At 43.2% G+C, this 23884-nt stretch overlaps 1 protein-coding gene across 2 annotated transcripts in view; it reads right to left on the reverse strand.

Annotated features, from left to right (window-relative positions):
* Nucleotides 1-23884, reverse strand: part of PDE1A (phosphodiesterase 1A) — a 351420-nt gene that overhangs the window by 15335 nt on the left and 312201 nt on the right. For both annotated transcript variants that reach the window (XM_089680839.1, XM_089680840.1), the window contains exons 12-13: nucleotides 22766-22886; nucleotides 6606-6793 (exon numbers count right to left, since the gene is read on the reverse strand). In XM_089680839.1, the coding sequence (XP_089536965.1) occupies nucleotides 6606-6793; nucleotides 22766-22886 (309 nt within the window). The remainder of the gene's footprint in view (nucleotides 1-6605; nucleotides 6794-22765; nucleotides 22887-23884) is intronic.

Below are 23884 nucleotides of genomic sequence, written 5' to 3' on the forward strand. Positions count from 1 at the left end.
GAAGTGCCACCTGTCAGTGTCCATCAGTGACAGCAGTCAGTGCTCATCAGTGCCACCTGCCAGTGCCCATCAGTGCCACATCAATGCCACATATCAGTGCATACTAGTGCACATCAATGCCACATATCAGTGCCCATCTGAGCTGCCTTTCAATGTCACCCAGCAGTGCCAGTCAGTGCCACCTATCAATGCCAATCAGTGCCACCTATCAGTGCTGCCAATGAGTGCCACCTATCAGTGCAAGTCAGTGTCACCTATCAGTGTGCATCAGTGCCGCCTATCAGTGCCAGTCAGTGCCACCTATCAGTGCAAGTCAGTGCCACCTAACAGTGCCAGTCAGTGCCACCTAACAGTGCCAGTCAGTGCCACCTAACAGTGCCAGTCAGTGCCGCCTATCAGTGCCAGTCAGTGCTGCCTATCAGTGCCACCTATCAATGCCATATATCAGTGTCATGTATCAGTGCTGCCTTTCAGTGCCCGTCATTGATGCCTGTCAATGCCCATCATTGCAACCTACCAGTGCCTCCTCATCAGTGGCCATCAGTGCCACCTATCAGTGTCCATCAGTGCAGCCTATCAGTGCCCATCACTGCAACCTCATTAGCGCACATCAGTGAAGGAGAAAAATCACTTAATTACAAAATTGTATAACAAAAACTAAGAAAAAACGTTTTTTTTTCAAAATTTTCAGTGGTTTTTGGTTTGTTTAAGAAAAAAAAAAATCCTAGAGGTGATTAAATACCACCAAAAGAAAGCTCTATCTGTCTCAAAAAATGATAAAAAATTTCATATGGGTACAGTGTTGCATGACCGCGCAATTGTCATTCAAAGTGTGACAGCGCTGAAAGCTGGAAACTGGCCTGGGCAGGAAGGGGGTATAAGTGCCCTGTAGGCTAGTGGTTAAAGGTGCTATATAAAATAAAGTTTATTATTATTATTATTATTAGCAAGAAAGGTGTTTTCCTGTTGACATTAAGGGGCTTTGTGTAACGTTAGTAGAGCACATAGCATTGGGAAGGCAGTGCCAAATGTGATAATATAGAACTGCATAGAAATAATAAACCTGATATTTGAAAAATTGATTCACATATTATGGAAACAAACTTAAATAAAAGTAAACACTGTTAACTTTTTTGAGACTATGGATTTTGACAACAGCAAGACAGAGTAGAATGGGTTTTACAGACACAGTATTGATTTAATATTAACTATGATCACATCCTAGTAACTAATAAACTCTGTATGCAGTCTGTGTCCTTACTTTTTCCTGAGCTTTATGGTGGCCATATAGTTTATTACTGTGGTTATGTTTATAGAGCTGGCACACACTTAAATGTTTAATCACTAAATGTCATCTTTGCAGACATGGTCATTTTATGTGTGCTTTCTAAATTGGCACATAAAACATATTGAACACAAACAATACAGAGATTAAGGAATATTTTCTCATTTTTACAACTACCCAATACCCACAAAAATGAGAAAAGTGGGCAAGTCTTTTTTCAAAACAATTGTGTTACTTTTTCATAGCTAATGAAGTATTGTCATATAGTAAGCACCTATGTATCTCTACGGTTTGGTCCCAAAGCACTGCTATACTGCCTCTGCTACAAGGGGATATTGTATATGTTCTGCCTCTTTTCTCAATACATTTCTTGCGACCTTGTTGACTATTTGCAACAAAACAATTGATGGTTCTGTGATCACGCCCCAATGTCTTAGCAGTTTAATGTGTGCTACATCCCTCTGAAAGACTTTTTTTTATTTTACAATTTTTTACTTTTCAAAGTCAGTTAAATCTCTTTTTTGGCCGATTTTGCTTGAAGAAAAGAGGCTGCCTAATAATTATGCACACCTTGATATAGGGTGTTGATCTTCCTAGGCCACACCCTCCTTCATTACGCAAATACACATCACCTGATATACTTAAATCCAATAAGCATTCAAGTTTATACAGCTATTATACAATATTACATATATACAATATTACATTATACAATATGCATAAAAATGATCATCTGGTCAAAAAACCTCACTTGCCTAATAATTGTGCACACAGAGTAGTGATGAATGACTATATAACATAGTGGGGTTGATTTACTAAAAATGGAGAGTGAAAAATCTGGTGCAGCTGTACATGGAAATAAATCAGCTTCTAACTTCAGCTTGTTCAATTAAGCTTTCACTATAATGCTCTATCCACACTAGAGTTTTTTTAAGCTTCTAGAAGCCGTTTCCAGCATTTTTTTCGTGCTCCTAGAAGCTAAATAGTGTTATCCTACGTGTCCATGCACACTACTTTAGGCTATTAGGAGCAGGAAAAAATGTTTTTGTAGAGTGTTTTGGAGCATTTTTCAAGCAGAAAAAAACGCTAAACGCTCATAAACGCTCTTAAATGCTCTTAAATGCTCCTAAAACTCTCCTAACAGATTTTTTTTAAAACCTGGAAGGTGGTTGGTTTCTATGCAGAGCTGCACAAGATTTTGCACACTCCATAGAAGTAAATCAACCCCATTGTTTTCTTTGAAAAACCCATTGCAGTTACTAATACAGAAGAAAAGTATTTTCCTTTTGGAAAGAAACCAAAATGCATTCAAAGATTTGACACCCTGATAAAAATTGTGTCTTTATCCACCAATGCCACTACTTCATGGTGACTCAAAGCAATAAAATATGGGGATCGCCTTTGGACAATCATCAGTGCAAATGGTTACAATGGGGCTCTCCTTGGGTGAAATAACAAGCTGGCAAAGCTATATTATCATAGGCAGGGATTTTCTGATGAGCTGTTCTGAAATCTCTGTGTTACCAGTAGTCAGCGGTTCCCTTTCTCATGGTATAGATATTTTAACATGCAAGAATACCCTTTATTTGAGTCAGAGAGTGAAGGTTGAGACAGATCTGGATCATGAATGCAAAACCAGGGTGAGGTATAAGTGACATACCTTTCCATCTCTGGCCAACCTTAGTGCATTCACCATGTAAGATTGTTCTACCTGAAGACTTGTAGGAATTGTACAAAATTAATTAAGATATAAAGGACTGGTCTACATTGGCTTTCTCCAAAACTAGGCCTTGTTATTGATGAAAATTATTCTTAGTAGAGATCTTCTTTGCCACTCGCATTTTTATAAATTGATATTGAATTTTACTTCCTTTTTGTTTTAGTGTAGAAGATTCTGTTTTCTGTTTTTACTTCTGTCTATGACCCTTTACCCTCACCTTCTGTACCTGTGACTCTCATACAAAAATGGGATGGGCAGCTGTCACCAGGACAGGAAGGCATGAACAGAAAAAAGAATGTAAGTCATTTTGGCTGGTGTTTGGTTTTAAATAGGCTATAATATTGTGAGTTATGAATGCAGCATCCCTGGAACAACACTTTGGCCCAATGAGCAATTAATGGATCTGATAAATACCTGAATAAAATGGCTCCATCCTTCTGGGTAGAAAGGAAGATGAAACCATTTTATGGGGGAATACTGTGATCTCTTTTGACTGGTAATAAATACCTATAAAGGTTGTATTTTCACATTAGTTAGAATATGTGCATATAGTATGAAATCTCTGCAGCTACAGTAGGTCCACTTTAAGTGTAAACCCTGTCACCAACTCTATCTAATTGTTATTGGATTTGATCCAGTTTATTTCCATGGCAGCCAATGCTATTCTTTGCTCTAGTCACAAGGAACAAACAGTAATTGCAGGCTTTAGAAATTCTCAGTGAGTGGTCATAAATTACTTTTGATCTAAGTAAACATATAATAAATCTCCACCAGTCATCAGCTTGAAAACCTTTGCAAAGTCTGTCCTATCATGCAAAATGTATTGGTAAATGCACTTTCATCATATCCTTCCTTGACTACTGTCCCATTTTCCTGTGTTATATTACAACAGAAAGTCTTGTACCTCTCTATTCTATCCTTGACTCACTCACCTCTTCTCTCACTCTAAAGTAAATCTGTACTCCATCTTAAAAGCTATAGTACTGTCCAAAAGCAAACACTGCAAGGTGCCTGTTATTATCTTTACTATCTACAATGTTGCTCTTATTATGTCTATTTTTTTATTGAGGTCGGACTTTCCATGATTTATGGCTAATCCCTAACAACTTTCCTTTCACTGTCCAATGGGACTTCCTCAGCGTCCAGTAAGGGAACTCTAATTGGAAAGTCGGCTGCAGAAATGCGAGCAACAGCTTGTCCTTTCATTTGCCAGTTCCAGCAAACCTGCAAGCTTTGTTAAGCCTTTATCTCCTTCCTTCTTTTCACCTCCAAAGCAATTTTTTTTCCATATTAATCTTTTCCCTTTTATATTTTTGTTTTGCATTCTTTTCATATTTTAATGTTACAGTAAAAAATTTAAAAATAAAGGAATCCTTTTGATTTCATTTGTAAACAATATCATCATGTGTTGTGGAAGAAAGATACTTTTTGTATTAAAAATAGTACAATCTGCAGAATAAAAATTGTAATTTTGCAAAAGGAGACTGGGGAGTTAAAAGTTGCCCTTGTTCCCAAATTGAGAAAGAAATTTGTTTATCATATTCCTAATTAAAACATGGCACTGTTTTATCACATTGACATGCTAATTTTGACTAAACAACACCTATTGAGCCATGCTGTCACTACAGTACACATAGCATTATCCAACCCCATCCTCATTTGGTTTTCCATAGATCAGAAGGTGGCATCCCTATTTTAGCCATATAATTATAGTGGTTCTAAAGGTTTAAGGTTTTTTTACCTTCATGCATTTTATACTTATATCTGTGTGCAGCAGCCCTCCAAGCCCCTCTAATACATACCTAAGCCCCTCCATGATACAGCGATGTGCGCAAAAGTCACAGCTCTCCAGGGACTTTGCCTCCTCATTGGCTGAGACATCAGAGGGAGCAATTGGCTCCTGCTGCTGTTGATCACAGTCAGTGAGCCATTGAGAGAGAGGGGGCGGGGGTGAGCCGGCACTCTGTGAGTGAACGGTCATGCAGAGCAGTGGCTCAGGAGTAAGCCTGCTTGGGTGCCTCCATAGCATGCTGTTTGTTCTGGGGGCACTTGGCAGGAGGGAGGGGCCAGGAGCGCCAGCGGGGGACCGGAGAATAGGAGGATGGGGTTGCTCTGTGCAAAACCACTGCACAGAGCAGGTAAGTATGACATGTTGTTTGTTTTTTTGTTTTAAACTTGCCTTTAATATCACTTTAGGAAATCTACCCTGCGGTAACAAAGTAAAGCTAAATTAGGGAGGGCCACCATTTTGTTAATATAGGTAAAAGGCAAATGTATAACTGTCTAGTTACTAGTTTTAAAGGTTTTAAATAAACATGTACACTTTAAAACAGATCTTTACCTGCCACTCCCATTTTTTTCTTACCACTGCATACAGGGTGGTGTTTTCTGTATAGTTCAGATACGATACTCACCCACCCAGCAGATCCAGCGTTGTCTGGCTGAGATCCTCTTGTCTTCTGCCACTGCTCAGTCCCATGCCACCATGTTGTTTGTGACATCATCAAGAGACCCACCGGCTCATCTGGATTCAGTCGGCTAGCCTTCCGATGATGCAGCGCAAGGTCCGCCACCTCCTTTATAAATGAAGGGCTGTGCCTTCTGGGATATGTGACATGCATATCCCAAGAGGCACAGCGGGCACCTATGCATGTTTTTTGCCTAGGCAACTGATGTGCATGGGGGGTGGGGCCAGACACTTTTCATAAAAAAAGGGAAAATAAACAAACAAAAAAAGGCAGCACTATTCTTGTAGAGGAGGGGAGGGGGTGGATAGGAGGGATGTTTATTCAAAGGGTGAAGATCCACTTTAAGGAGTCTATTTGCATTTTCACACAAGATTCACATAACGTTTGTAGCACCCTCCCAGGTAGGATGCTAGGATGTATATAGTCTAGGTTAGCATAGTGTGGTCTCCTGCTTAACACGTGACTGCAAAACAAAGCAAGTTTTCTGCGAAACAGAAAGCTACAATTGTTTATTGTCCATTCACGCACGGTGCAACAGCTTGGCCCTAGCCCTCCTCTCTCTCCTCATTGGCTGACTGGCTGTGATTGAAAGCAGCAGGAACCAATGGCTCCTACGTACTGTCTCAGCCAATAGGGAGGCAGAGACCTGGGACAGCGGAGACCGTCGTTCACTTTGCTGGATCTCGATGGGACTCAGGTAAGTATTGAGGGGGTTGTGGGAGCTGCTGCACACAGAAGGATTTTTACCTTCATGCATAGAATGCATGTAGATATAAAACCTTGAGCCTTTACAACTGCTTTAAGGCTCAGACAACTGCAAAAATGCATACAAATCTCTATAGAAATGCTCTAAAAAAGATTGCAAATTGCCCAAAGACACTAGCTCAAGTGTGAATGTACTAGCTGCCAATTAAATAAGAATATTTTCCAAATCTCTAACTTAAACCTACATCTGGCACCAAAGAGTTATTGCGTTCTTTGCTTTACTACTGTGGTCAGCATTGCTTTACTGAATAAGCCTGCATATGTAAAGTGATTTCCAGACATAAAGTCGGTGCTGTATTATATTTTTGAATAAGCAAATCCCCTCGTTTCTCTTTGGACATGAGCTTGCTGTAAAGTCCAGACATACCTTGTACTGCCAGTTCTTTCCATCTTTCCTTGTTCTGTTGAATTATTTCAACCAAATTCTTTTTGAAATGTTGTAAGTCCACAGATGCCAAAGAGTATTCCATTACTGATCCTCCATCAGTCTGCGAGGTTCGCATGCTGGGTTTTCTTTGCGTGTCTGTACCACGGCCAGCTTCAGAATTATTCAGACTAGAAAAGAAATGCATTTTTAATGGAGTGTAGCCAAATCACCTTTTCAACTATAAAATAATTATAATGATGAACAGTGTTATGTTACAATTCAAAGCAATGTGTGTGTCTGCAATCTTTCAGAATTTTGGTGGCTGGGTATCTAAATCAGGGCAAGTTGTTTTCTCGAATCCATGATGGTTTAAAGGCATAAACACATCACTGACCACAAGGCTATTATTTTTACAAGCCAGCAGTCACACAGTATTACAAGTCCATGAGTGATTTGTATAGCTCTAGAAGGGTTAATATTGTGGGGTGAAGAAAGCAGTCTCAAGCATTAAAAATAAAAGATCCTGGTCTGTAATCCATCCGTAACAATGGTAGTTTTGGCACTTTGTTTAGAATCAGTGTGATAAACATTGGATTTCTCTTTAATAGTAATATCAGTCTTCCTAAAACATCTACAAGAAATAAACAACTACTCTTTTAGTAAAATAAGATTGCCAGAATGGTATTGGATAGTAGGGGGATACAGGACATATATGCATAGGATACTCAGGGAGGTATTAATTACAAAAAGAAAACAATCTCCTGCGCTCAAGAGAAGTGTGTTGGCACATGTATAGGCAGATAATGGATTTGGTAACTTCAGATGTTCCATCATGACACCGGCTTTGCTGCCCTCCAGCGGGTCGGGGAAACCCAGAGAGATACGTGCAGAAAACACAAGGAAGAGAGTACACACCAGCCTAGCGCATTACTTCAGCGATTACCTTATTATTGTATAAGAAACAAATGTAAACTCAAAAGCAACATCATAATAATTGCACACCATTCCACAGTTAACTTGGAGCAGCCTGGTCCCCTGAACAAGTCCCAAGTGCAAATAGGTGAGCCAAAATTGTCTCCAAAATTGACTAAGGAAGAGAGGATCTCCCCTTGAAACGCGTCAGTTTTTTGGATCGCCTATAAGCACCTGGGACTTGTTCAGGGGACCAGGCTGCTCTAAGTATACTGTGGGTTAATGTGCAATTATTCTGATGTTGCTTGTGAGTATACATCTTTCTTATACAATATTAATAAATTTAATAATATATTAAAGTTATCACTGAGGTAATGTGCTAGGCTGCTGCGCCCTCTCTTCCTTGTGTTTTTTGCAGGTATTAAATATGCTGATCCAACTATATTCCACCATTACATATAACAAACCCCATTGACTTAAAGGGTAACTCCACTTTCATGGCAAAAAAAGTAAATAAAAAACAATATACCATATACCAGGGGTGCTCAACCTTTTGAAAAGCGAGGGACACTTAAGTGGCCACAATGAAATGAAATGGTTCAGAATTTCTAATTTCTTACTCTGAATAGCATAATGAACATTTTCTTCCTGCAGCCGCTGATTGCTGGTGGAAGGGAGAGAAGGAGTCGGCTTTCAGCAGTTGCAGGAAGAAAATGGAGACAACCGGTTTCTGTGTATGCTGCCCCCACCGCCCAAACATAAAACAGCATGTGACAGGTCCCCCTGGAGCATGGGGCAGGGTCATCATTGTGACCCCTGTTACACCAGTGGTGGGGGGGGGGTAAAAGCACATCTTGACTATGGGGTTTTATTGACTCCCAAATATAAATGAGCTCTTACTGTCCTGAGCCCCCTCTAAGGCTGCATTCACATTGATGCACTGCAGTTTACCTGAACCAGAAGCTCATCTACGGCTTTCCTGTGAGTTTGCTGCAGTTTGCCATAGACTTCTATTATATCTTTCTTGCTGGTGTGGTGCACAAAAAATTGCTGCATTCAGAAGTTTTGATGCACTTTCAGAAAGCGCACCAAACCAGCAGGATATAATAGAAGTGCACTTCCCTGGTTTGAGGCCGAGGGCCACGTCAAAGGGCTCCAAGGGCTACAGGGGCTGAATACCCCTGGCATATACAATTGCTACACAAACTATATTGTAACTGAATATTATTAAAAATTACTTTTTTCCAGTCCACAGTGCTATAATTTTCTGTAAAATTCAATGCAATATGGCAACCTAGAAGCATTCTGTACACATTTGATGTACAGAACTTCCCCAGAAATATAATTTCCTGCTTGTGAGATTGGCTCACTGATTTTCCCAGAGGTCTGCTCTAAGATACAAGTCAGATTTTAAGCATCCTCTGCAACAAAATTTTCATTTTTGGTGAGATACTCCTAAAGGATTAATCACTTCTAAAGGGATGCTGACTGATTAATAATGAAAAAGTCCCTTACATTCAAATTCACTTTGCACATCAACATAATCAAATAAACAGCTTTTCTTCAGAGCAGAAACAGGTAGGACTCTAATAAAGTTTGTTTAAATTCCTTCAGTGTACATAGATCACCCAGAGGGGGAATTCTTTTTTTCAATAACCGCTTTCCAGCCGCTCTATAGCAGATATATTGCTACAGGGCAGCAGGGTTGCGCAAAATCACGTATATATATACGTGATTTTGCATTTCCGGGTAGGGGTGGAATTCGCGACCTTGGCTGTCAATCACCGGTTACGGCCAGTGATTACTCGCTAGCACCCGGTGATCACCACGTATTACCGACGGAGGAAGAGAACTGTATGTAAACAATACACTCCCCTGTCAGCTCCTGCACACTGCTTTGTATGGCTCTGCATAGCATAGGAGAGCCATGCAAAGCAGTGTGCTTACAGTTGAAAGCACTAACACAACCCACAGTAAAATAGCACACAGCATACAGTTAACCCTTTGATCGCCCCACATGTTAACCCCTTCCTGCCCAGTGCCATTAGTAAAGTCTCAGTGCTTTTTATTAGCACTGATCACTGTATTGGTGTCACTGGGAATGTCAGTGACAAGTCAGTTCCCCCCAGTGTCAGAATGCCCTCCTCAGTCCCGCAGTTCAGCTATAAATCGCTGATCCCTGCCATTACTAGTAAAAAATAAAAAAAATTTTAAATCCCAGTATATTCCGCCATTCATAAATGCTATAACTTACACGTAGACCAATTAATTTACATGTATTGGGATTTTTTTTAACAAAGACGCATAGCAGAATATATTTTGGCCTAAATTTATAATGAAATTTGATTTTTTACATTTTATTACTGGACATGTTTAATAGCAAACAGTCAAAATATTGTTTTTTCTCAAAATTGTCAGGATTTTTACTTTATAGCACAAAAAATAAACACCGCACAGGCAATCATATACCATTGAAAGAAATCTGTATTTGTGAGGAAAAAAGGACGTAAATGTCGTTTGTGTGCAGCGTTGCATGACTGTGCAATTGTCAGTTAAAGTAATGCAGTGCCGTAATGCAAAAAATGGCTTGGTCAGGAAGGGGGTTAAATCCTGTGGAGGGCAAGTGGTTAACAAAAGTGGAGTTACTCTTTAAATCTGGAAGTGAAGCACAGCTCCCTAGTAAGTTACCGTAGTTCCAAGCCTAGCCCTTCCTCTTGTCCTGCCACCCTGACCTCAGAAGCTTGATGATGTCAGCTCCCCTAGTATTTACAGCTGGCTGTACTAAACATTATTTCCTGCGCCCTGCATCGGGCAGACAGTGCACAGTTGGTAATAAGATGCTCAGGTCTGCAGACAACCAAGAGGAAGCTTTATTTTTGGACAAAAAGGACTAAAATAAGATCTGTTCAGCTGAAAACCAGATAGATGGCCACCCTATTCCACAGATGTAATGGTGATGAATGTAACGTAACAACTGTTAAAAGTGCAACTGAGAGATCAACTACCAATTTAGTGGGGAAACACCTGAAACAGAGACACTAATTCAGGGGCTAAATGGTTAGCACTTCCACCTGGCAGTACTAGGGTCGTTGGTTTGAATCCCAACCATGGCACCACCTGCCTGGAGTTTGCATGTTCTCCATGTGCCTGTGTGGGTTTCCTCCTGGTACTCTGGTTTCTTCCCACACTCCAAAGACATGTGAGTAGGTTAATTGGCTCCTGTCTAAATTGGCCCTAGTATGTGTATGTATGATTGTGAGTTAGGGACCTTAGATTGTACACCCCTTGAAGGTTAGGGACTGATATGAATATATATGTAAAGCTCTGCATAAATTGACGGAGCTATATAAGTACCTGAAAAAAATAAAATAATGATTCTATTGATATTACAAGAAGCATGCTGCCTTACATCAATTATACTGAGAAGTACATTTGCTTCCTAGATATTCATAGTTATTGTTGAAAGAACCGTAGCTCTAATTACACGGCCATAACTAGATGATAATTATGTTCTCACTCTTGGCCAATTGAATGATAAATCTGATCATGTATAAAAATCAATGTTAATGTTTACACTTTAGCAAACGCCAGAATGTCTGTCCCTGGAATAAAAATACTTTATTTTGAATACAATCTATAAACTGAAAAGTTGTCCTTTGTCACTTGAAGTGGCAACATTTTTCAGGTACATTGTCCATATTTGACTACTGAAAATTCAGTATATCATGTACAATACTTTTCTTTGGGCAGCAACTAAGAAGCAACATTGTAAAGCTATCAAGGTGGAAATTGTAAAAATGATTTAACCCTTTAGTGATCAGAGGTTGTTGAAGCCTAGATGCCCAGGCCAAATTTAACAACATCGGTATGCATTTATTGACAATAAATCTATTCTTAATATTGCAACTAGAGATGAGCGAATTATTCAAAAATTCGGTTCGGCTGATTCGCCGAATTCGCCGAATAAATTTGCTTCGAGCCGAATATATTCGCTGCGAAGTTAACTTATAAAAAGGGTGTTTCTAGGCTTCAGAGAGCCTTTATATTAGTGCAGAACACTGTACCTTTAATTTAAATGCCCTTGGAGTCTGCTGGGGAAGAGAAATAATACTGTCAGTCAGTATGACATGCAGATGAGTGCCGTCGATCTTAGAATTACCGCACACTTCACTCATTTGGGCAGTCACGGGGCCAAAACCAGAGTGTGGAGCCACAGTGTGGCGGTGGAGGCAGCAGCAATGGGAGGCCATACAGCACCCTATGACAAAATGGAACCCACCAGCAGTGTGAGGAGACCTGAAAGTGGCACATGGCAGAGTGTGGCGATGGAGACAGCAGCAATGGGAGGCCGTACAGGGACCCATGACACACTCTGGACCTGGCAGCAGCATGAGGAGGCGGTACAGGGGCCCATGACAGATTACGGGCCTGGCAGCAGCATGAGGAGTCGGTACGGGGGCCCATGGCAGATTACGGGCCTGGCAGCAGCATGAGGAGGCGGTACAGGGGCCCATGGCAGAGTGGCGGTGCGTAAGCAGCTAAAATTGAAGGCCATACAGAGGCCTATGTTAAAAAGTCCCCCCAGCAGCAGCGTGGGGAGACGACTATCAAGAGTCCAATGGCAGAGTGGCGGAGCAGAAGCAGCTTCAATTGAAGGCCATACACAGGCCTAGGTTAAAAAGTCCCCCCAGCAGCAGTGTGGGGAGACGACTATCAAGAGTCCAATGGCTGAGTGGCGATCCGGGAAGTCAGCGTTGTGATTGCAGATGCAATGCAGAAATTCTACGAAGTAATGCCGTGGGTGCGAAGAAGATCATATACCGTCGTACTTCCATCCATAAGACGGAACAACCTGCGAACCGGGAGCTTTATTGCCCTGACCCGCTGAGCAGCTTCTGGGATACCCAAGAGGCCCATTGGAGATTGGCGGAGCGTAAGCAGCTTCAATTAAAGGCCATACAGAGGCCTATGGTAAAAAGTCCCTCCAGCAGCAGCGTGGGGAGACGACTATCAAGAGTCCAATGGCAGAATGGCGGAGCGGAAGCAGCTTCAATTGAAGGCCATACACAGGCCTAGGTTAAAAAGTCCCCCCAGCAGCAGTGTGGGGAGACGACTATCAAGAGTCCAATGGCTGAGTGGCGATCCGGGAAGTCAGCGTTGTGATTGCAGATGCAATGCAGAGATTCTATGAGGTGATGCCGTGGGTGCGAAGAAGATCATATACCGTCGTACTTCCATCCATAAGACGGAACAACCTGCGAACCGGGAGCTTTATTGCCCTGACCCGCTGAGCAGCTTCTGGGATACCCAAGAGGCCCATGGCAGAGTGGCGGAGCGTAAGCAGCTTCAATTAAAGGCCATACAGAGGCCTATATTAAAAAGTCCCCCCAGCAGCAGCGTGGGGAGACGACTATCAAGAGTCCAATGGCAGAGTGGCGGAGCGGAAGCAGCTTCAATTGAAGGCCATACACAGGCCTAGGTTAAAAAGTCCGCCCAGCAGCAGTGTGGGGAGACGACTATCAAGAGTCCAATGGCTGAGTGGCGATCTGGGAAGTCAGCGTTGTGATTGCAGATGCAATGCAGAGATTCTATGAGGTGATGCCGTGGGTGCGAAGAAGATCATATACCGTCGTACTTCCATCCATAAGACGGAACAACCTGCGAACCGGGAGCTTTATTGCCCTGACCCGCTGAGCAGCTTCTGGGATACCCAAGAGGCCCATGGCAGAGTGGCGGAGCGTAAGCAGCTTCAATTAAAGGCCATACAGAGGCCTATGTTAAAAAGTCCCCCCAGCAGCAGCGTGGGGAGATGACTATCAAGAGTCCAATGGCAGAGTGGCGGAGCGGAAGCAGCTTCAATTGAAGGCCATACACAGGCCTAGGTTAAAAAGTCCCCCCAGCAGCAGTGTGGGGAGACGACTATCAAGAGTCCAATGGCTGAGAGGCGATCCAGGAAGTCAGCGTTGTGATTGCAGATGCAATGCAGAAATTTTATGAGGTAATGCCGTGGGTGCGAAGAAGATCATATACCGTCGTACTTCCATCCATAAGACGGAACAACCTGCGAACCGGGAGCTTTATTGCCCTGACCCGCTGAGCAGCTTCTGGGATACCCAAGAGTTTGGCTTCTGTGGGGAATATGGTTGAAAACTGAAACTTAAAGGCATGTTGACGGAAGGGCACCAGTGTCAGTGCTCCGGAGGGGAATATAGCTTCAAAGCTGACACTTAAAGGTATATCGACGGTCAGAGACCACAGGAAGTGGAGCTTGCGTCTTAAATCGACTGAATGTGGCAGACGTGAAACGTCTACGGGCCGTATATGAAACGGGTTGTTCCTCTTTCTGGAATAAGTGTTGGAAATGGCCACTCCTTTTGGTGTGGCGTTTTGTCTATTTAATTCCGATAACGGACTCTACTCCTCCGTGCAATCTAGTTACGAGACCCTGGGCAGGTCTGGGTCCAATTTGTGGTAGAGACTGGTTTTGTTCAGCCATGCTTGAGCGAGTAATAACAGGTCTGTGCTGCCCTTTGGTGTCTGGCTTAATGCGCACAACACTGAACGTCCCAGCATTTGTCAACGATTTGCCGTTAAGTGATGCAAACCCGCTGAATCACGTTCATGAGGAGCCGGTACAGGGGGCCATGAATCAGTATGGACCTGGCAGCAGTGTGAGGAGACCCGAAAGTGGCACATGGCGCAGGGTGGCGGTGGAGGCAGCAGTATTCGGAAGACATACACAGGACTAGTTTAAAAAGCGGAAGCCGTCAGCAGCGTGAGCAGACGACAGAGGCACATGGCGCAGGGTGGCGGTGGAGGCAGCAGTATTCGGAAGCCATACACAGGCCTAGGTTAAAAAGCGGAAGCCGTCAGCATCGTGAGCAGACGACAAAGGCACATGGCGCAGGGTGGCGGTGGAGGCAGCAGTATTTGGAAGCCATACACAGGCCTAGGTTTAAAACTGGAACCCAGCAGCGTGAGCAGACGACAAAGACGCACATGGCAGAGGATGGATCTGGCAGCAGTATGAGAAGGCGGTACAGGGGCCCGTGGCACAGTGTGGTGATGGGGGCTACAGCAACTGGATGCCAGAAAGTGGCCGATAGGGCTATATACTGCATGGAATTATAAAGTTGTAAAGACAGCGGCCTATAAGGCTATACACACTATAACAATCATGACTTGATTGACCATTGGCCTATAAGGCTATACACAGCATGAATATCATGACTTATTCTGAGAGTGGTTTGGAAGGCTATATACAAAAAGTAATTCATAAGCTGTCCGGACAGCGGACAATAAGTACATATATACAAATCAATTCATCAGCTGTCCAGCCAGCGGCCTCAAAGGCAACACATATAGAAAGCAATTCATGAGCTGTTCAGACAGCGGCCTCTAAGGCGACAGATATACAAAGCAATTCCCGAGGTGTTCAGGGAGCGGCCTGAACGGCTAGGTTATTACTAAATATATTTTTGTGGCCAAACATCGGCCTATAAATAGATGTCTACACAGTGACAAAAAATTATGTCGCCAGACAGCGGCCCCTAAGGCGACAGATATACAAAGCAATTCCCGAGGTGTTCAGTGAGCGGCTTGAACGGCTAGGTTATTACTAAATATATCTTTCTGGCCAAACATCGGCCTATAAATAGATGTCTACACAGTGACAAAAAAGTAGGTCGCCTTACAGCGGCGTATCCTACAAATTGACATTATAAGAAATGGTTTAGACCAAAAAAAAAAAAAAAAAACTTTGATGCGATGCTATACCTTAGTAGATTGTGGAAAGTCGACAAGTCAAGCGTAACTGTGTACATTACAGAAAATCTTAACAAGACAACCAAACATGTGGCCAAACCGTGACCGATACAACAAGTTAACAATGTAAGAAACAGGAGGGGGCCAAACCGTGGCCAATAAATAAACAGTCCACCTCATTGATGAGATGGACAACACGTGTCAAATAAATATTTAAAAAAATTGCTATTCCATCGGTCTGGAACTGGTCGACTATAAATAATTAAAAAGTTTAAATTCATGTGACAGTCGTCCAGCGACGTATAAATAATTTAAAAACACTAATTCATGAGGGGCCCGACCAGCAGAGTATAAGTCATTAAAAAGGTTCAATTCATGTGACGGTCGTCCAGCGAAGTATAAATAATTTAAAAACCCCAATTCATGAGGGGCCCGACCTGCAGAGTATAAGTCATTAAAAATGTGCAAAACATGAGTCGGCCGACCAGCAGCCTCTCAATAAAATATATATACAAATGTACGGATCAGGTGGAGGTCTTCCATTTGTCCCTAATAACATGTTTGATTCATGGCGGATTTAGTCAGTTGTGTCAGGAACTGGTGGTTTGAAATCCAGACTAATCCACGCCTGATTCATTTTCACAAACGTGAGTCTCTCCACACTTTGGGTGGACAGTCGTGTCCTCCGCGGAGTTACAATACCTCCTGCCACACTAAACACGCGCTCCGATGCCACGCTACTGGCCGGGCATGACAGCCTTTCAAGGGCAAATTCAGCTACTTGGGGCCAAAGGTCAAGTTTCGTTGCCCAGTAGTCAAGGGGATTGTCTACCTCGGTTGGCAGGGTGCTGTCCAAGTAGGCCCAAGCCTGTTGTTTGAGGTCCTGCTCCAGGTCCACCTGATGCTGCTGCTGCTGCTGCGGCTGGTTAGTAGTTTCCTCACTGCGCTGGTGAAGACAGCTACTCATCATCGACTGCAGACTGAGGCAGCCGCTGCTGGTGGAGCTGCCACTGCTCCTACCACCCCACCCCTTCCCTGCTGCCATGGCAGCGGAACGCGAGCGCACAGGGCCCACAGTGTCTGAGGATGGACGTTGGCGCAGAAAGGCAGAGACCAACTGACTACATAGGTGGTTTTTATAGTACTTTATTTTGGCCTCCCTCTCAGCAGGTGTGAAAAAGGCCACCATTTTTGAACGGTAGCGAGGGTCCAACAAGGTGGACAGCCAAAAGTCATCCCTCTGTCTGATGGTTATTATTCGGCTGTCGCTACGCAAGCAACCAAGCATGCTATGGGCCATTTGTGCCAAGGAATGCGAGGGACTCCCTGCCTCCATCTCCACAGCATACTGCCACGGTGCGTCTGGGTCCTCTGTCTCCTCCTCCTCCTCTACCAGATGCTCCTGCTCCTCCACTCCTGTCCGCTGAGTGGAAAAACCACCCATTTCACTCAATAATTCCTGAGCACCAATGTCCTCCTCTACCTCCTCCTCTTCTTCCTGTCCTGCCCCCACAGGGGTCATGTGGCGTTGAGATCTGTGCGCCACGTCTACCGCACCCTGACCAGCCATTGTTAACAGCATTTGTTCCAGGACGTGCAACAGAGGAATGACGTCGTTCATCCCATAGTCCTGCCGACTCACGAATAGCGTGGCCTCCTCAAAGGGCCTGAGCAAGCGGCAGGTGTCACGCATGAGCTGCCAATGGCTGACATCTAAGTTACACAGGGGAGTACCTTTATCCGCTTGTAACATCAGGAAATCGGTGATGGCCTTTCGCTGTTCGTAAAGGCGGTCTAACATATGTAGGGTTGAATTCCACCTTGTTGCAACGTCGCAGATCAGGCGATGCTGTGGAATTCCGTTCTGCCGCTGCAGCTCAAGGAGGGTGTGCTTTGCGGTGTAGGAATGGCTGAAATGCATGCAAAGTTTACGTGACATTTTAAGGATGTCTTGCAGTGGGATGGTGGATTTTAGGAACCGCTTGACAACCAGATTGAACACGTGAGCCATGCATGGCGCATGGCACAACCTTCCTTGATGCAGAGCAGACACCATGTTCTTTCCGTTGTCGGTCAACATGGTTCCGATTTTCAGTTTGCGCGGAGACAGCCATCTGTCGATTTCTCTGTTCATTACACTCAGAAGTTCCTCCCCTGTGTGACTACGTTCGCCAAGACATACCAGGTGCAGCACAGCGTGACACCGTTGCGCCCTGCACATGTGATATGCCGGTCGGGTAATGGGACTTGGCACGGGGGTGGCGGCTGAGGACACGGCGGAAGAAGAGGTGGTAGAGGCGGACATCTTTGCTGGACCAAGGACGTGCAAACGTGGAGGCAAAAGCGGCGTGACCTGTCCAAGTTGCTGGTGCGGCTGTGCCGGCACCACGTTCACCCAGTGGGCCGTAAATGTACTGTCCCTGACCGTAGTTACAGCTCCACACTTCGGCGCTGCCGTGCACTTTGGCAGAGACCGACATGCTCAAAGACTGGCCCACCATCTCTTCTACATGTGAATGCAGGGCTGGCACTGCCTTTTTGGCGAAGAAATGCCGGCTTGGCACTCTCCCCTGCGGCTCGGCACAAGCCATCATTTCTCGGAAAGGTGCTGAGTCCACCACTTAGAAAGGGAGGGACTGCAGCACCAGCAACTTGGACAGGAGGACGTTCAGCTTCTGCACCGTCGGGTGCGTGCTCGCAAACTGTTGTCTCTTGGAAACGGATTCCAAGAAAGACTGCTGACGGAATCCGTGAAGAGGAGTAGCAGGAGAAGGAGCATCTGAACGAGCGGAAGATGCCAACGAGCGACAACTCCCCTCAGCAGAGGTGTTGGAGCCTTGACTGGCTGATAGAGGGCGATTGACGTCGGGTGACGGAGCAAGTAACGGAGCGGGTGATGGAGCGGGGGCTGGGGCAGGCAGAACCGCCGTATCTTTATCACGGTTTTCCCAGGCCACCGAATGGCAACGCTGCATATGCTGACGCAACGCTGTAGTCCCAACATTGGCCCCCTGGCCACGCTTGACTTTCTGGCCACATAGTCGACATACGGCTACGTTTACTTCCTCGGGCGGCTTGACGAAAAATTGCCACACCGCCGAGTAGGAAACTTTGCCCCCGCTACTCCTCACTGGCTGACTGCTACTTCCTCCGTGCACACCGGCACCACTACTGGCCGTGGTGGTAGGCTGCAGTGGAGCTGGTGCTCTACTCCGTGGCCGTTTGGCTCCACTGACACTGCTGCGACCCTGCTGCCTCCTGGGCAACCCACCGACTGTTTTGCTCGCTGGCAAGCTGGCACCCTCTTCTCCTGATGATGCGGAAGCAATAGCCTGATGACGATGAGGCTGCCAAGTGCGATCAGCCTCATCATCATCAATTAGGGTCTCCGCGTCACTACTAGCCCCCTCGGCTGCGTGTGGGTCAGGAGACAGACCTGTCTCTAGACCGGCTACCGAGCCACTCTCCTCGCCAGTACTTCTTCGCCTGGCTGCTGAAGAGGCGGATGTCTCCCCCCATTCCTGACCGCCCTCTGTTAGCTCTTCCTCACTGTACAGTGGGGCTGAGCCCACAGCATGCGATACTTCGCTTGGTGAGGGAACACCAAAGGACAGGGGCAGGTCAAGGACACGTGATTTCAGTGGGCTTGCTCCCGGGCCATGCCAACTAACGGTTGTGTCTGACGTACCCACCGACCGTTGGCTGTAGGTGTCAGAGGTGACCTGGGAAGAGGAAGACGACCGAGTCAACCAATCGATGACGGCAGGGTTGTCGGTGGAGACACGACCGCTGGATGACACCGGGAGCACTGGCCTCTGGCTGCGACTAGTGCTGCCTCGACCCCTTCCTCTGCTGCCACGTCTGCTCGCTCCTGAAACATTGCCTCCTCTGCCACTCCTCTGCGTGTTGTCTGACATACTCTTTAATTCAATAAGCACCCCAAAAATAAAACCGGATTTAACTCTTTGAACGTACAATAGTGGTTGTGAAGCAGAAAGTCAGTTTATTTAGCACAATCGGTCAATTGCAGCTTGCCGTTGGCTGTAAACTGTACGTTTATGTCACTGGAATGCACTAATCACCCAAAAAATATTACCGCCACCCGGCGTGTATATGAATTTAACTCTTTGAACGTACAATAGTGGTTGTGAAGCAGAAAGTCAGTTTATTGTACACAATCGGTCAATTGCAGCTTGCCGTTGGCTGGAAACTGTACGTTTAGGTCACTGGAATGCACTAATCACCCAAAAAATATTACCGCCAGCCGGCGTGTAAATGGATTTAACTCTTTGAACGTACAATAGTGGTTGTGAAGCACAAAGTCAGTTTATTGTACACAATCGGTCAATTGCAGCTTGCCGTTGGCTGTAAACTGTACGTTTATGTCACTGGAATGCACTAATCACCCAAAAAATATTACCGCCAGCCGGCGTGTAAATGGATTTAACTCTTTGAATGTACAATAGTGGTTGTGAAGCAGAAAGTCAGTTTATTGTACACAATCGGTCAATTGCAGCTTGCCGTTGGCTGGAAACTGTACGTTTCTGTCACTGGAATGCACTAATCACCCAAAAAATATTACCGCCAGCCGGCGTGTAAATGGATTTAACTCTTTGAACATACAATAGTGGTTGTGAAGCAGAAAGTCAGTTTATTTAGCACAATCGGTCAATTGCAGCTTGCCGTTGGCTGGAAACTGTACGTTTATGTCACTGGAATGCACTAATCACCCAAAAAATATTACCGCCAGCCGGCGTGTAAATGGATTTAACTCTTTGAACGTACAATAGTGGTTGTGAAGCAGAAAGTCAGCTTATTTAGCACAATCGGTCAATTGCAGCTTGCCGTTGGCTGGAAACTGTACGTTTATGTCACTGGAATGCACTAATCACCCAAAAAATATTACCGCCACCCGGCGTGTAAATGGATCTAACTCTTTGAACGTACAATAGTGGTTGTGAAGCAGAAAGTCAGTTTATTTAGCACAATCGGTCAATTGCAGCTTGCCGTTGGCTGGAAACTGTACGTTTATGTCACTGGAATGCACTAATCACCCAAAAAATATTACCGCCACCCGGCGTGTATATGGATTTAACTCTTTGAACGTACAATAGTGGTTGTGAAGCAGAAAGTCAGTTTATTGTACACAATCGGTCAATTGCAGCTTGCCGTTGGCTGGAAACTGTACGTTTGTGTCACTGGAATGCACTAATCACCCAAAAAATATTACCGCCAGCCGGCGTGTAAATGGATTTAACTCTTTGAACGTACAATAGTGGTTGTGAAGCAGAAAGTCAGTTTGTTTTGCACAATCGGTCAATTGCAGCTTGCCGTTGGCTGAAAACTGTACGTTTATGTCACTGGAATGCACTAATCACCCAAAAAATATTACCGCCACCCGGCGTGTATATGGATTTAACTCTTTGAACGTACAATAGTGGTTGTGAAGCAGAAAGTCAGTTTATTTAGCACAATAGGTCAATTGCAGCTTGCCGTTGGCTGGAAACTGTACGTTTATGTCACTGGAATGCACTAATCACCCAAAAAATATTACCGCCACCCGGCGTGTAAATGGATCTAACTCTTTGAACATACAATAGTGGTTGTGAAGCAGAAAGTCAGTTTATTGTACACAATCGGTCAATTGCAGCTTGCCGTTGGCTGGAAACTGTACGTTTCTGTCACTGGAATGCACTAATCACCCAAAAAATATTACCGCCAGCCGGTGTGTAAATGGATTTAACTCTTTGAACGTACAATAGTGGTTGTGAAGCACAAAGTCAGTTTATTGTACACAATCGGTCAATTGCAGCTTGCCGCTGGCTGGAAACTGTACGTTTGTGTCACTGGAATGCACTAATCACCCAAAAAATATTACCGCCAGCCGGCGTGTAAATGGATTTAACTCTTTGAACGTACAATAGTGGTTGTGAAGCAGAAAGTCAGTTTATTTTGCACAATCGGCAAACTGCAGCACCAACTGTGCACGACAGCCACCAAAAAAAAGGGTGTATGTCACTTTAAATTTTCAATTCTTTGATAGCTGTGGCCCTAAGTAACGATTCTGTGTCCCTGAGTAACGATTAACGATTCTGTGTCCCTGAGTAACGATTCTGTGTCCCTGAGTAACGATTCTGTGGCCCTAAAGTCTCTGTGGCCCTAACTCTGTCCCTTAATACACACAGGTCTGTCTCTCTTGAATGACCGGAGGCTAATGGAGAATTCTAAGATGGCCGCGATTTATAGCTCCACCATTACACAGTGCTGGCTGGCTGCTGATTGGCTAATGCGATCACATGTCATGAATGCATTATGGGTCAGCGCGCCTTGTCTGCGCGCCTTCCCAGAGATCCCCGCCCCATCTTCTCTGTCCATTTTCTCCGTCGCCACACATGTCGCCGCCATTTTTGGGAAAATTCGATTCGTGCATCCGAAGTTTGCTAATCTTCGGATTTGTCACGAATAGAATTTTTCCAAATCTTCGGAACGAATTCCACTTCGTCATGTTCGATTCGCTCATCTCTAATTGCAACATTAAAAAAATGTTTATAGTTTTTAGGGACACATACGGTTTTTATTTTTTACACAGATTTAACCCATTCCCTGTTTATGCTTTTATTATAGGCTGACAAATGGACAAAAGAAATAAAAAAAAAATTATATATATATATAAAATCTTCATCTTTTTTGAATACTGTAATGGTATCTGACATTTATAGTATTAATCTGTATAACCCATTTTAGGCTGATGTGGCATTTTCAGGCTGAAAGTAATTTGTTTATTTATTCTTTTAATTATTAGGTTGAACCTACTCTTGTATTTGATTGACTTTGGTTATTTTAAGCATAGCTGAATGCTTGGGTTTTTGCACTTAGTGGGGTTGATTTACTAAAACTGGAGAGTGCAAAATCTGGTGCAGCTATGCATGATCCTTAGCTTCTAAATATAGATAATATGGATATTTGTGATGGTATACTAGAATAGATAAGAAAATGGCATCATTTGAGATGGAAATAAACTTACATAATGCAGATTCAAATAAATAGAACATCTCAATCATTAATATATATATATATATATATATATATATATATATATATATATATATTTCACTAAGAATAATATAATCATTTCATATCTATTCTACATTTACTCTTCTTTTCTCTCAGTGGGAGAATTAACATAAATTAAATACTGGGTGAAATTAGCATAACTCATACACCTGTATGAGTCAGTTCTAGTGTATTTATATTAACAACAGAACCTTTTAAAGGTACAAATAACTTGCTGTTCTTAATACTATGAGGATATGGTACAACTCTGATCAATTAGAAAAATCATTCTGTAAATATACCAAATTGCCACTAGGTGTCAGCACTGTATAAGAATAAAATGCTCTGAAAAATCATGAAAAAACGTATCTATATCAGAAAAAAATAAAAATACATCCTAATACAGGGAGCAAGTATACAAGCTGGCGTACCTGGGTTTATCAAAGACAGAATGATCAGATTTTGCAGCTTCCTCTATAAGAGGAATAACGATTCTCTCTGTTGAGTCAGTTAGAAGTGTGAATGTTGGCTCCACTATGAAGTCTATGAACCCTAAAAGATAAATCTAAATGAGTTTCAACATAATAACTATTAATACAAAGTTTATTATACCACAGTAACATAAATACTAGAAATGAAAATTGGCTATATTGCATTTTAAATTTAAATTAATTTTACACAACTAATGTATTCAAGCAGCTATGAGGCAATCCAAAAAATAAACCATAAAAAAATAAACAAATAAAAAACAAACCAAATAATTTCCTTACGCTAACAAATAAAGAAAATATAAGTAAAGAAAGCTTCATCCACTACGCAATCTAGATACTACTGTACATGTAATATATATATATATATATATATATATATATATATATATATATATATATATATATAACAACTACTTCCAGAAATGTAGATGCACTGTCTCTTATAATTTCCAAAGGTCAGTTGTGTATACAATTCAATGTAATGTAACTGTATCAAACCATTTTATTTTATAAGGAAATACTAATGGTGTAAACTCAATGCAGGCAATAACCTAAAAAAATAAAAAGAGAAAACAAAATATAAACACAAATAAAATTATGCCGTATGCTTGAAAAGCATCCAAATGTTAAGGCATGTGTAATATAACACCAGACTCTACTTTCAAAATAAAGATAAACATAGAAGAGTGTAAATGTATATATATATATATATATATATATATATATATACATATACAGTGGGGCAAAAAAGTATTTAGTCAGCCACCAATTGTGCAAGTTCTCCCACTTAAAAAGATGAGAGAGGCCTGTAATTGGCATCATAGGTAGACCTCAACTATGAGAGACAAAATGAGAAAAAAAATCCAGACAATCACATTGACTGGTTTGGAAAGAATTTATTTGCAAATTATGGTGGAAAATAAGTATTTGGTCACCTACAAACAAGCAAGATTTCTGGCTCTCACAGACCTGTACCTTCTTCTTTAAGAGGCTCCTCTGTCCTGCACTCATTACCTGTATCAATGGCACCTGTTTGAACTTGTTATCAGTATAAAAGAC

This window comes from Staurois parvus, unplaced genomic scaffold, assembly GCF_062004578.1.
Source record: "Staurois parvus isolate SC_StPar_1 unplaced genomic scaffold, SC_StPar_1.0 ptg000251l, whole genome shotgun sequence".
NCBI classification, from domain to species: Eukaryota; Metazoa; Chordata; class Amphibia; order Anura; family Ranidae; genus Staurois; species Staurois parvus.